Here is a 14,697-nt window from a genome sequence, read left to right as displayed (position 1 = left end):
CAATTAAAAAGATTTAATTCTTTTTCAAATGCCTAAATTGCTTATGAAATAATATTCATAACTCAAGTTACCGTTGCTTCAGCGGAAAGAAGTTTTCAAAATTAAAATTAATAAAATCTTACCTAAGAACAACAATGTCACAAGAAAGGTGAAGTGGATTAGCTATACTGTCAATTGAGAAATACTTATTAGGAGTTATTGATTATAAGAAAATTAAATAACTTTGTATCTAAAGAAAAGCTAAAAAAACAGACTTCAAATAAATAATGATAAAAAAATTAGAAACTTAAGCCCTCTCGTAAAATTTAGCTTTAGGCCACAAAATTTGTCGGGCCACCCCTGTCACCAAGTCCTCCGCAGAAACACTGAAGGTTAGAAGTTGAAACTTGATAGCTTATACTTTTTCCTTTAATAGCTTTCGTATGAATTAGTCGGGCAACAAGATTGCCTTTTGCATATACAAACAAGATCACAAAACATACACTTAAAAACAACCTCGAATGCAAACAGTAAGTTCATAATAATAAAAGTTTTGTTGTGTGAAAAATGAACCACAATGTTAAACATTTGAATACAGTTAACTTCTCTGAACAATGTAAGAATATTGCAATAATTTTCATTATAGAGTATTGAAAGTATTAGCCTTTCTACCTTCACAAGGTAGGGGTAAGGTCTGCGTACACACTACCCTCCCACACCACCTATGGGATTACACTAGATTTTTTGTTGTTGTTGTTGTTGTTGTGTTGAACGTATTGAACTGAGAAGAAAAAACTTGTTCCTTTTTTAGCAAAAAGAGTGTGGTTAACTTTGGAACAATTCTAAATAAAATGTATGTCCAATCTGCATATTTCCAACTGTTCTTTTATTCTAACTGTCAATTTGTTGTTCATACAGATACTTCATCAGATTTTGACTGCAACGATGGTCGCCTGAATGCTTTTTGATAGCCCATAGCAGTTGCAATGCTTGCGTTCAAGGCAGATTTTGATGATGTTGTTTACTGCAGTAGAATCTTTTAATTTTTGTGTAAATATCTATGCAGATTCTGATGCGGTAGTACAATCTTTCACATTTTGTATAAATAAGTATGAAAACTTTGTCGTTGTATATTCTTGTATATGCTGGTAGTGTTAGGACCGAAATAAATCAGGTGTCATGCGAAAGCTAGCAAAACAAACCTTGAACGACGATGAATCAGACAATAAAGGAGAAATCTACCAAAGGAGACACAAACATATAACGTGGTTCGGTCAACTGACCTACGCCCACAACTGGAGATGAACAATCCACTATATAAAAAGAGAGTACAAAATATCGAGACAACAACCTCACGAAGAGGCAAACACAAGTGATACACTAAACACTTGTCCCGTAAAGTTCTCCCCCTAAACAAGACTCTAAAGCCCTCTATGACTACATTGTGGATGCTACTGAATGAGAAGGACGGATCTTCAATTTATAGAACTCCAAACCTTTTCTTACAAGAAAAAAGACTAGCCAAATATAGGAGAATTATAATTTCCTTCTACAAAAAGGAAAACCTAATTAAGGTAATTATTGCCCTTTCCTTCGACAAAAAGGAAAACCAAATATGGTAAGAAAATTATGGCAAACACCTAACAGGTAGCTCCTTCTATGCATGCATTTATATATGTTTCCATTCTGATCGTAGCTCTATTCTAATTGTGAAACCATAGCTGTATACTTATACAACAACCATACGCAAGCTTAGCTTAGCAGTAACAACTGTTCTCAAAAGAGAAAAATTTGCTCTTAGAATGACAAGGTAACATAGTGTATAACAAAAAAGCATAACATTGTTCACGTTGGGCCCAGGCAAAGCTCGAGCTATCCCTACTAGTTATGCGATATGTGGCAAGATCACCATTAATTATCTTTTTTGATGAAGAGATCACCATCAACCATCTATGTTTGATATCTTTCTTTTTGCTTCAAATTGGCAAATGGAAAGAATAAACACACTATCAAATACAATCATTGCGTTATTCAAGGACATGAACATTCCATCAAAAGTAGAACTACATAGATTTATCCTTCCTACTCTCACCAGCTTTTTGACATGCCTTCTTTCAATGAAAGGCAAATGGAGCTAACTATTCAATAGTGATACAAATCAGTTGGGGAGACAGAGCATAGGGATCGTAATCTTGGAAGGGAAGTTAATACAAATCTAACCAGTCCCAACCAGTGCATTCTAACTCGCGATTCGCGAACCCAAAGGAGGGATGTGAAGAGCCAAAGAAATACTGTAGTAGGTTTCCCTTACTTTAATCCCAGAAACATCTGTCCCCAAAATAATGCCTTTTAAATATCTATACTTCAACTTCAATGAGATGCACTTTCTGATCAGCTGGAGGCATATCATCAAGATTCAAAGTTAACAAACCAGAATCTGAGTCATAAGCAAAATCAACCATATTTCTACCAACAGTGCACTTCCTTGGCTTGACAGACGAGTAAGCACCAAATCGACCACACCCCTTTACTTCCATCGACACTACTGCAACTGCTTCTGTGCTCAAGTTCTCGATTCTATCTTCAGCAACAAGATTGCCTTCACCTTGGTATCCAGTCTCTAGTTCAGACAATTCAGCGCCTGACTTCACCTCGTATTTTAGTCCCTCGATCGCCCCACCAGCATTGTACATGTCAATGAGCCCCAATGGTGCAAAGCTGAAGCCAGGTGCCAAGACCTTAATAGGTGTAACAGTGTATGTCTCGTGCTCGAGGACCTTCAAAGAAATGGGAATCGCTGCATTGTGAGGGAGAACAACAAGCTCAGCACTCACATTGGAGTAAAGAGCACAATCTCCACTCCAGTTGGGGTCTACCGCAGCTTCAGATATGAAATGGACATCACGACCCCTGACATAGCCTGTTATCGCCTCGGAATTAGTTTGGTGGAATGTGTTCTTCCTTTCAACCGTGTTCCATGCTGCACCTTGGCAGTTGTATACTCCAAGCACACCAGTGTATTTGTTCATGTTCCATATCTTCAAGAGGCTGAAACACATTATTAGATTAGTTAGATACTATTCACGCCATTGCAATCAAATTAAAAAGCAGTTCACTACTCATTTCCAGCCAAATAAACACCATACTTAGAGCTTCAAAAGAGAAGTAGCGAAGAGTCTAATTTGCACCTCTTTGTGGTTAAAGTACACTATCATTACACCCTTTTTCTTTTTTTGCATATGTATATTTGGTTCGAGTCTGAAGCAATGGATTCTACTAGTTTCGTTTTCACTGAAAGAACATCCCGGTGCACAAAACATTCCGCATTCACGCAGGGTTCGGAAAGGGCCGCACCACAAGGAGTGTGATGTAGACAGCCTACCCTAATACAAGTATTAATGGCTGTTTCCACGGCTGACCTATAGGTCACACGGAAATAACTTTACCGTTCCTTTTCACTCTAATCAAATAAAGTTTATCGGTAGAAAATTTCAAAATTAAGGACCACCTAAAGCAAACTTACTGTAAATAGCATTGATTTTGAAAATGAAATGCTTACCTAACACCATCCCGAGAAGGATCGGAGAAAAGGGAATCCTTTGTAGGTCGACCAGGCAAACGAGCTCGAAGAATTGTACCATCTCGGAGAACAAGCTTCCTTAAGACATCAAAGTTGTGCTTGCCAGGTGCATCACTGTCATTCAGAACACAAAAAAATTAGCAACTTGTCGCAAATCATATGATGATTCGTCGTTACAAAATAAGGAATCATAAATACTCGTCGGATATAATTTATTACCTAACATAGACAGGTCCACCACTCAACGCCCTAGCTGAGCCATGGTACTCGGCCGCTGGATGAAGGGAGTGGAACATGTCCCAATCAGGCAGCATAATTTCCCCAAGGAACACACTGTTGTATGCCACACAAGCAATGTGAATGGTGTGTGAGATTGGATCTCTTGGATAGAAGTCGTTTGATGCTCTTACAACAGCTGTCTGCTTTGAGCTGTTTCATTCAATGATCCAAACACAATATATCAGTATAGTCCAGAATCTCAACATTAAAATAAGTTATAGAATCTGCAACTGCAATAGCTTCATACTAGATTCCATAAGTTCTGGCTCAACTACATATTAGTCGCATATATGACTGACATTGAGAAATCAAAAAGAGACGCGTTGGTCATGTATCACATTGAATGATCATTCTTACGAAAAGAAAAACTTTAACAAACAAGAAACAGTTTAGATGGTAATTGAATTTACTTAAACCTTAAAAATATTTTATTTCTTCATTAAAGAGAATCAAGACACCACCACAGAATAATCTCAAAAATCAAATCTTTACTCATTATAAATTGCCTGTACTTTCCAAAATCAATAAATATCTCAAAATTTTCAAGAAACTGACCAAAAACTTTGTGGATAACATGAGAAATACAGATCATTCTAACATCAAATGAATAACTTCAATACGACATCATCAAAATCATCAACAATGCTTCTTTTTTTTTTCTTCGACAGGACACATACAATGTAAACAGAAAACACCTAAAAATGGTAAATTAGAGCTAACAATGAAATAGTATAAACAGATCAAAAGTATTTAACCAAAATAGGAAGTGAACGTACCAGTAAAGTGCATCAGTACTGTGGCTCATGCAAGCAATGCAACCATTATCGGGGAAGTTCTTAGAAACAGAAGCATCAAGAGCTTGATGATACTGTTTCGTGAGCTCAACCCGACCCCCTAAACCACCCCCTAGGGTCTCCAATATACACTGCACATCCACCTTCAATCCATCTACCCCAGCTGATGCCAAATAACTATGCATTTCATTATAAAACTTATAAACACTTTTCGGGTTAACTAAACCTAAACCCTGAACCGCAATCGCATCCGTTTTCCAACCTGGTTCGTTCTCCATCACCCCTTTTGTAATTTCCGGATACTTCATAACTGATCCGTATTCCTCCATCCCCTTCACTCCGGGTCGGACCCCGCCCCAGTAACCTGTTATCGCGTGCCACACGTACACGTAATTCAATTCGTATTTTTCTTTAGCTATATTCACAATGTTTTTAATCCCCACAGTTGGATCTTTGTTCTTCTGAAACTTCTCATTTTCTTTTAATCCTGTAAGTCTCATTAACGGCTTTTCAACTTCCACATCCGCGCCGACGGATTGCCAACCGTCATCGATGATGACGAACTTCGGCGGTACTCCACCGGCAGTGAGACTTTCAAGGCCGGCTTCAACGCCTTCTTGAGTAACTTCTTGGTAAAAAGCATCCCACGTACACCAAAAAGTAATCAACAATTCCGGGAAGTTTCTTCTCATGCCGTTGCCGGAAAGTCTTGAGGTGTAATTTCACCGCCCTTATTGCCTCTGTAATAACAATAAAAGGATCACAACCAGCATGCACATGAACTGCTTGATTAAATGCCGAGCCGACAGTATCCTTATCCCCGCTCTCGAGGCACAATTCAAGCTAGTCTTCAGGATTCCCCTGAAGAACACCTTGAAATGAACCTTCGATTAATGGAAGGAAAACTGCATAAAAATATTATTGCTTATCGGATCCGAGGTCGGACCCATCTTTGGTTTCGACAAGTAAAAATTGGGTTTCCAGTGGAATCTCACTTCCTTTGTCACCCATTTTTTGAGCCATCCACCATAATTTGAACCTGAAACAAGATAAGAATTTAACATCCCGTAATTTTCCTAACGGAACGACATGGCGGCTGTTTTCTTGATCGAATTCCGCACCTATAAATACACCTTCCATTGGACCTGATGTTGCACCGGAAGTGGTAATTACATTGTCTGGTACATTTGTTAATATTGTTCTGTCCTTTATCACCAGCTTCCTATCGGAAATTCTAATCGCTGGAGTAATCGTCATAGCAGATTCCTCCTTCTCAAACTCAACTTCACTTCCCTAAAAAGGAAAAAAATAAATCAAAACCAAATTATAATCTTTTATCACCATGCTAAAATAAGAATCTTTTCCCACTAATACAGTTAAAAGAAGAAGGGGATTGTTACACAAATAGCCGGCCATATTTACTATTTACTTTTTCTGGCCGGTATACATAGATTATACACAATTATACATATAATATACATCAGTTATGCATATATTATGTATTCGTCGGCTATTTTTACTTTAAGAGATTAGGTTCGCAATTATTTGGGTTAATTCTTCAATTAATAACAACGAGTAGGCAGAGAGCTATTTAACTATGGAATTTAAGTTTTATGCACTGACATGAAAGTATAAAAAAATATTTAACAATCTCGTATAATAAACAGTCATAACTTATAATGTACCCAATTTGAGTAATTTATGTTCAGAGTCATAAATTAAGGTAAGAATAGAAAACAGATCAATTAATCATATTTACTCCTATTTTTTAAGGCAAATATCAGCTAGATTGGTTTTCTCTGTTATCAGATTATGAACCCGTGCTCAACAAATTATGTAAAAACAACTCTATAGTTCGTTAATACAAATTTATAATGATTAAACAAAAGGTGCAAGTCAGGAAAAAGCAAATGCGAAAAGGCAGAATATACTTACTTTGTGAGCAAGAATTGACGAAACAGAGAATCGAAAAGGAATAATGGGTTTATTGAATTGAGTAGGAAAAATGGGTTATTGGGGAAGAGAAGGGTTGGCTATTTATAGTAATAATGAAGGGGTTGAGTGAGACCAGAGGCGGATCCAGGATTTAAAGCTTATGGGTTCCTATAACGACCTTAAGTAAATATACAATAAGTAACTAGGTTCACAATCAAATATTTATGGATATTTAATAAATTTTTTAATACATATACAGGGTATATGCAAAAGCTACTAGGTTCACGGGAACCCACCAATAGGCTGGATCCGCCCCTGAGTGAGACGATGTCCAGAAATAGAATTGAGTTGAAACATGATTGGTGATTTTGCTAACCTCCCATGCACCACAATACACTAATATCATAAATGATTGCATGTTGTTACTCCTACAACTAAATAGGCCAAGCCTAACAAGTGTTTATCGAGAGCAGAACTGTGTTGCGGACAGTCTAGCCAACTATGGAGCTCAGCAAGAACAAGGGCCCTGTATAATGTATAAACAACCACCACCTTTTGTGACATCTTACTACCATCAAGACCAGCAAGGAATACTGCGTACAAGGCTGGTTAAATGGGCAGCTAGATCATGTAGTAGTAGTAGTGCTAGTTTATCTTCTACTGTGTATAGTTATGCTTTGGATGTATTAGGTACTAATAGGCAGGGGCGGATTTAGGGGAACCCCCTTCGCCCGAAAAAATACACTGTATATATAAGGCAAAATCTGTTTTTTACCTCTATATATTAAGTTTTGAACCCCCTTAACATAATTCGAAAGTGTAGTTTAGTGGTCAAGGGGGTTCAAAATCTACATAAGGTCATGAGTTTAGTTCCCACTAGATACAATTTTTTTTTTTTGAACGCCCTTCGTGAAGGTCTGCCTCCGCCACTGCTAATAGAGGTCCTTTTACGGGAACCTCTGCTATGGGTTTTGCTTCTACTTCTATAAATCTGATGCATTACCTTAACTGCTCTACAAGAGCTTGATCTATATATATCTATCTTTTCCACCCAAAAAATGATTGGTAATTTTGGTCTGCCAAAGCCGAGCTTACATCGGTTTCACGAAAACAAAGCAACAAAAAAGTATTGGTTCGAGGAAAACGGCGGTCGTTAAATGTGACGGTGGATCAGACTTCCACGTTGGACCGCCGTTTTCTGAGCCGGCAACTTGTGCCTACTTGTTTGAAGAGAAAATGACAAATTTAGAACGACTCTTCGGTTTATGAAAAGAATAATTAACCTACAAATAGTTAGACGAATATATTAGAAAATTATAATATATGTATAATTATGTATTATCAATGCATAATTTATGTATTGCAACTACAAAAAGTAAATAATGAATTGTCCAGCTATTTGTGAAAAGAAAAATCTGGTACATTAGATTTGACAGGCGTACGTAAAAATTTTCATAAGCAGTATCATAATTTGAAAGATATAAACAAATAAATAAATCATTATAATAACAAGAGATATCATTTTCTATATGTATTCCCAATATTTTTATTTTTCTTATCAATATCTATAGGAAAATATCGATCAAGCGGTGTCCCGTGATATCGTATAGTATAAGGGTGCAAACGCCCATCTGGACAAGTGTTATGCTTTCATTGGTGAAGATTGATTTTCTTAATGAATTTTAAATGAAGAAATATGAGTAATGAGGACTTAGACTCTAACTTACTTGGGGTTGAAGTCATTGGTGGATCCACATTGACAAGGGTGGGTGCTTAAGCACCCATTATCTTTGCCATGTGTAGTAAATTTGCATAAGCAATTATAAAAATATGTATATAAATAATGAGTGAGCACCCATAATTAAACTTATTTTTTTTCTTTGTTCTGGAATTTCTATCGATCAATACCCATGACTTTAGAATTCTGAATCCGCCACTGGTTGAAGTACACTTATTATTGTTGTAGATTATTTACAGGAGTATTATTTATCGAGGAATGATGCGATACGTGTAATTCAGTGATTATCATCCCACATTCAATATGGATAAATAATACTCCTATCGAGATTTGATATAAAATATTTATCCTGGATATAAATAATCTTAACTTTTATACCAAACCCGAATCTATATGAGAATATACTGGATATGTTATTGTAATATTTATACCGAAATTAGTATCATAATCCCGATCACGGCTTACTTGGTACGAAATAATTGGTCCAATAGAACAACAACGGAGGTTGTTGATACGGGTCAGATTGAGGCACGTGGATACAGCAAAGTCAGTCTGAGGTTATCAAACGGCTGATATTTTTAAAGTAAACAGTAGTTTTTAGAGGTCAATCGTATAGAAATTTAGTACTTAGTAAATTAACAAGGTGATTATGTGAAGAAAAGGAAAGTGATTTTTCGTGACGGCTAAGAATTGAGTTATTTAAATTATTGACGAATGAAGACAGTTTCAAGAAATTCATAAACTTTATTGAGATTGGTAGGGTGAGGAAATATTTTTACTAGTATAATTTTGTAATTTAAGCAATTTTGATGGTTTTCCTTAATATATAAATTTTATATTCAAATAAATTGATAAATTGTCCTACTTAGTTCAAATTTAATTTGTTTGTATTTACAATCCAACTAGGTAGCTTTTTTGTATAGAAGATCTAATAGATATGAATTATATGCGAGCAGGTCGGTGCAAAAAATATATTATGTTCATGCAGGATTCAATGAAAGATCGTATCCCAAGAGAGTATATGAATAGTTGATATCAATAGTCTACGCTTGTGTGGACATCAATAGTTGATATTAGAGTTCGAACATGTAACATATAGTTCACACAAAGATAATTTTATCGGTGCTCCAAGATTCTCCTTCGTTGATACCATGCCTCGAACCCATGAATTATATAGAAAATTCTTGAGATTAGATTGTGGAGGAAAATATCTTGCGTTTAAGGAAGTGATTAGACATAATGGACCCACAAAGACGATCATTAAATGAACACGTGGAATATTCGAATGGGATTTAATTGTTTTTAATGTGATCGATTATGGGAGTCAAAGAGCTCATGCTTAACTCAGATAATAATTGTTGTGTTTAGAAAGTTATCTGGTGCAATTTGTGTACTACTTTTCTTTCCACTTATCCATCAAGTTTCAAAAGGATAAGGGAAAGAAAAAATCCTTTGTCATAATTTTGACATCACTTGTTGGCCACATTAATAAGTGTGAATTAATATTTATATTCTCTCGGCGCACGTTCTGCAAGGCAGCTAACGTACGCTTAAGACGATGGCTAGACGGAGATCTCAACCAATTGCACCACCTATGATATCGGAAGAGGACGAAGAATCGGAAGAGGATGACGGAGGACGACTGGTAACACCGGAAACTGGAATGCCACAATTAATAGGTCAAATATAACTAGTTCACTGGATGAATGGAATGGGAAGTGCTCCAACGGTCATGCAAGCAACGAAATGCAATGATGCTGAGAAGCCAGTGGAAGTAGATCCCAACAATGCAGCGAGGAAGCTGAATTTCTCAGAAAATTGAGTAGATCCAGCTCAAATGAAACCGACCCTAGCTGATGTGGTCAAAGGGAACAAAGCGTTACAGCAGGGAATGAAATTGGACTACTATGCACCAGTAATGAAGGAAGGGACGAAGGTTGTAAAATTGAACAGAGCGGAAGTTGCAGAGCAAACACAAAAATGGAAGGAGACGGTTATAGGGTATGTATTGGGTAGAAATCCTTCCTTCAAAGAGATGTTAAAGTTTGTATATGGAGTATGAAATTTCATTAAGACACCTCGAGTGTTTATGCATGATGATGGCTGTTTCATATTTTGATTTAATTTAGAAGAGGATAAGAATAGTCTGATTCAACAAGGGCCGTATACATTCCATAATCGACCTTTGATTTTGAAACAATGGGAGCCGAATTTCCAGATGGGTAAGGAATTGACCAGGAAAATACCTATTTGGGTGATTTTCCCAGGATTGCTTATAGAATACTGGACTAAGGAAAATTTGGGGAGAATAGCTAGCTACCTGGGGAAACCTATATGCTCAGATAGATTGACCGGTGAAGGGGAAAGGATATCCTATGCACGAATGTTGGTGGAGATGGATGTCTCACAAGACCTTCGAGATGATATGCTTATAGAAGAAGAAGAAGGAAAGTATAGAGTGCAAATTCTGGGGTATGAATGGAAGCCGGTATTTTGTGAAAAATGTTGCCAAATAGGTATACATGAAGAGAAATGTGAAAAAGCAGTGCAGAAGAAAGCCCATGAGGTACAACAAGCAGGAAAACAGAAGCAACAAGTAGGCAGAAACTAGGTCAAAAAATAGTGGAGGGCAAAAGCTATTACTGAACAAGTAATAGAGAAGAAGGGACAAAGTAACATACAAGAGGAAATTCAAAGGGATAGGAAACAAGAAATGCATGATGAACAGAAGATGATAACAACACCAGAATACCAGGACAAAGGGGTACCTGAGTAGGAAATGGGTATGCAGACAGTTAAGGCAACTAGAGGGAAACTGAAGATAAAGGACAAGACCAATTCTCAGAAAAAGGGAGCATTACTGGAGAAAGAGATCATGAATATGCTGAATAAAAATAGGTACAGTCCTTTAGTGATACATGATGATAACAGTTCTAAAAGAAGGACTGAAGGGGTGAGCCTCAATGAGGTAAATCCACCATGATAATTAGCACATGGAATATAAGAGGGCTTAACAAGCCCTTTAAGCAAAAAGAACTCAGGGCCTTTTTGCTTAATCAAAAAAATTACTTTACAGGTTGCCTTGAGACAAGAATAAAACCTAGAAGTGAAATGAAAATTAAAAAGAAGTTTGATAAGGAATGGAAGATATACTCTGATGAAGCTGTGGCAAACAATGGAATGATTTGGCTATTCTGGAAAGACAATATGGTGCAGGTCCAAATAATTGGGAGTACATCTCAGCTAGTACACTGCAAGGTGAAGGATAAGGGATCAAGCTTCTCAAGCTATGTTACATTTGTATATGGGATGAACAAGCTTAATGAAAGAAAGTAATTGTGGGAGCAGCTAAGGCAAATAAGTAGAAGCATGCAAGAGGCTTGGCTGGTTATTGGAGATTTCAATAATGTATTGTCTGTTAATGATAGGCTCAATGGGCAACCAGTACATCAGGGTGAAATAACAGATTTGCAGGACTGTATAAAAGATACTGGGCTGGGGCAATTGAACATGAAAGGGTGTGAATGGTCATTGTGCAACAAAAGAGATACTGAAGTTAGAATCTACAACAACATAGACTGGGCATTTGGAAATGCCTCTTGGCTAACTCATTATAGTAGTCTAGAAGCAGTTTTGGAATTACCAGGTGTCTCGGATCACTCCCCCATCATTATAAATACTGAAGTAATGAGAAATCACTTACCTAGGCCATTCAGATTATATACTGTGCTCCTAAAACAGAAGGAATTTGAGGAAGCTGTCCAAGAGATATGAAGGCAACAGGTTGAGGGGTGGATTATGTTCTCAGTATGGAGGAAATTGCACAAGCTAAAAGAGAGAACAAAGACAATGAATAAAGAAATGAACTCACTGGAGAAGAAAATAGGAAAGGCTAGAGACCATTTGAAAAAAGTCCAAGGAGAAATGAATGAAGATCATTTCAATAGTTCTTTAATAGATACAGAAAAGCAACTGTTGATACAGATTGAAAAGTGGGAAGGCATAAATGAACAAGTACTAAGGCAAAGATCTAGAGCAATGTGGATTCAGGCAGAAGATCAAAACTCAAAATTCTTTCATGCTCACTTGAAGTCCAGGCAATCAAGAAACAGAATATCAGTAATATATGATGAGCAGAGGAATAAGCTGACAGATACCATTAAAATAGAACATGAATTTGGTGGATTTTTTCAATCTCTATTGGGTACATCAGCTAGAGAACTACCTTGTATTGATATAGAAATTGCAAGGGATGGGCCATGTCTAAGCAAAGAGCAACAACAAATGCTTAGTGCCAGAGTAACAAAGGAGGAAATTGATGAAGCAGTAAGAGAATTACCAGATGAGAAGGAACCCGGAATTGATGGATTCCCTGCTGAATTTTTCAAAACCTATTGGAGTGTGGTTAGAGAGGAAACTAGGAAGGCAGTTACAGAATTCTTCATGAAAGGTAAAATGTTAAAAAGCATAAACTGTACTACTGTAACATTAGTGCCAAAGGTTACACGACCAAAATTTGTTAAAGAATTTAGACCAATAGCATGTTGTACGACACACTACAAGATAATAGTAAAAATCATCACATCTAGATTGAAGCTAGTAGTAGATTCTATTGTGGGACCTGCTCAGTCTGCATTCATAGAGGGAAGGAACATATTAGACAATGTAATAATAGCACATGAATTGGTGAAAGGGTACAATCAAAAAAGGGTGTCTCCCAGGTGTTGTATTAAAGTTGATATAAGGAAAGCATATGATTCAATGGAATGGCCTTTTCTGAAAATGATTCTGATGGAATTTGGATTGCCTATGGGGTTTGTAAATCTGATAATGGAGTGTGTGACGACAGTTAGTTACTCTTTGATTCTAAATGGAGGTCTAACAGAAAAGTTTCAAGCAAAAAAGGGACTAAGACAAGGAGACCCTATGTCTCCCTACTTGTTTGTGCTGGTGATGGAATACTTAAACAGATCCCTGAAGAAGCTGAATCAAAATCCAGATTTCAACCACCACCCAAAATGTTTCAAAAATAATATAACACATATCTGTTTTGCAGATGATCTGATCCTTTGCTATAGAGCAGACAAGATTTCAATTCAACTAATGCTAGGGAGACTTAATCATTTCTCTGAGGTGTCAGGATTGAAGGCAAATATGGAGAAAATTGCTTTATACATAGCTGGAGTCTCAAAGGAGTTTACAGACAAGTTACTAGAGGAGATGCAATTCATAGTGGGAGAGATTCCATTTAAGTACCTAGGAGTTCCACTATCCTCAAGAAAACTATCAACACAACAATGGATGCCTCTAGTTGAGAAGATAACAACAAGAATAAAATGTTAGACAACAAAGTTTTTGTCATACAGTGGTAGACTGTAGCTGCTAAAGAGTGTGGTTTTTGAGATGCAAACATATTGGGCACAAGTATTTCTACTTCCAAAGAAGACCATCAAGATGATAGTTGCAGTTTGTAGAACATTCTTGTGGACTGGAAGTACTGAGCATTCAAGGAGATCATTGGTTGCCTGGGACACTATATATGCAAGCCAAGGTCAGCATGAGGATTAAATATGTTAGACCTATATTACTAGAATAAGGCTGCCCTATGCAAGTTATTATGGGCAATAACTGAGAGGAAGGAGACATTGTGGATACAATGGGTTCACAGTTACTATATCAAGGACAGGAATATTAAAAATATGGCCACTCCAAAGCAAGCAAGCTGGGTAATCAAGAAGATTTTGGATGCAAGAGAATGGTTCATGCAGAATTGTCCGAATGACACTCTGAGTTCCTATTGTAAGGGAGGAAAGTTCTATATCAAGAAATTGTACAAGGCTGCAAGACCTCAGTACCAGAAGTGTAATTGGAAGAGATTAGTGACCACATCAAAAGCAATACCAAGACACCAATTCATCCTTTGGTTGGCACTACACAGAAAATGGGCTACTGTTGAAAGACTACAGAAATGGGGCATAACAGTTAACAAAGACTGTGTACTATGCAGCAGCAACACTAAGTATACATTTGAACATCTACTGTTCGAATGCACATACTCCAGAAATATGTGGAATGCAATGCTGAAATAGATAGAAATGCAGCATCAGATAGGAAGCTAGGATGAAGAAATAGCATGGATAACAAAGATGGTGGTGAATAGAACAAAGGGTGAAATTCTAGTGTTCCTATTTACAGCAGTGGTATATCAAATATGGAAGGAAATGAACAATAGAAGATTCCGAGGAATTGAGACAACATATAGAAAAAGGATAAACGAAATTGTCTTAATACTGCATATACGAGGACAACAAGTAGATAAATGGAGGAAAGAGTTAGAAAAACTAAATAGTTATCCTAGCTAGATTTTGTAATTAGGCAGTGATCACAGAAAG

At 36.9% G+C, this 14,697-nt stretch overlaps 2 protein-coding genes and 1 pseudogene across 2 annotated transcripts; 2 read left to right on the top strand and 1 right to left on the bottom strand.

Moving 5' to 3' along the window:
- Positions 1–1,911: 1,911 nt before the first annotated feature.
- LOC104210306 (probable galactinol--sucrose galactosyltransferase 6) lies at positions 1,912–6,642 on the bottom strand (annotated as a pseudogene).
- Positions 6,643–9,863: 3,221 nt separating this feature from the next.
- Positions 9,864–10,916, top strand: LOC138868233 (uncharacterized). The gene is made up of 2 exons (XM_070145763.1): positions 9,864–9,984; positions 10,435–10,916. Exons 1-2 carry the CDS (start codon positions 9,864–9,866, stop codon positions 10,914–10,916), a joined length of 603 nt encoding a protein of 200 aa, XP_070001864.1.
- Positions 10,917–14,004: 3,088 nt separating this feature from the next.
- On the top strand, positions 14,005–14,394 carry LOC138868232 (uncharacterized). Its single transcript, XM_070145762.1, has one exon. It carries the CDS (start codon positions 14,005–14,007, stop codon positions 14,392–14,394), a length of 390 nt encoding a protein of 129 aa, XP_070001863.1.
- Positions 14,395–14,697: the final 303 nt, after the last annotated feature.

Source organism: Nicotiana sylvestris, chromosome 5 (genome assembly GCF_000393655.2).
Source record: "Nicotiana sylvestris chromosome 5, ASM39365v2, whole genome shotgun sequence".
Classification (NCBI taxonomy): domain Eukaryota; kingdom Viridiplantae; phylum Streptophyta; class Magnoliopsida; order Solanales; family Solanaceae; genus Nicotiana; species Nicotiana sylvestris.
Note: the sequence above shows the minus strand (reverse complement) of the source record. Positions and strands in the feature narration are given on the sequence as shown.

Bases quoted from the DNA above. Each gene is read 5' to 3' on its own strand.
- LOC138868233 (XM_070145763.1), top strand. From the start codon at position 9,864: ATGGCTAGACGGAGATCTCAACCAATTGCACCACCTATGATATCGGAA. The intron at 9,985-10,434 runs GTCAAATATAAC...GATTTAATTTAG, and splicing joins TGGAATGCCACAATTAATAG to AAGAGGATAAGAATAGTCTG.
- LOC138868232 (XM_070145762.1), top strand. From the start codon at position 14,005: ATGGCCACTCCAAAGCAAGCAAGCTGGGTAATCAAGAAGATTTTGGAT.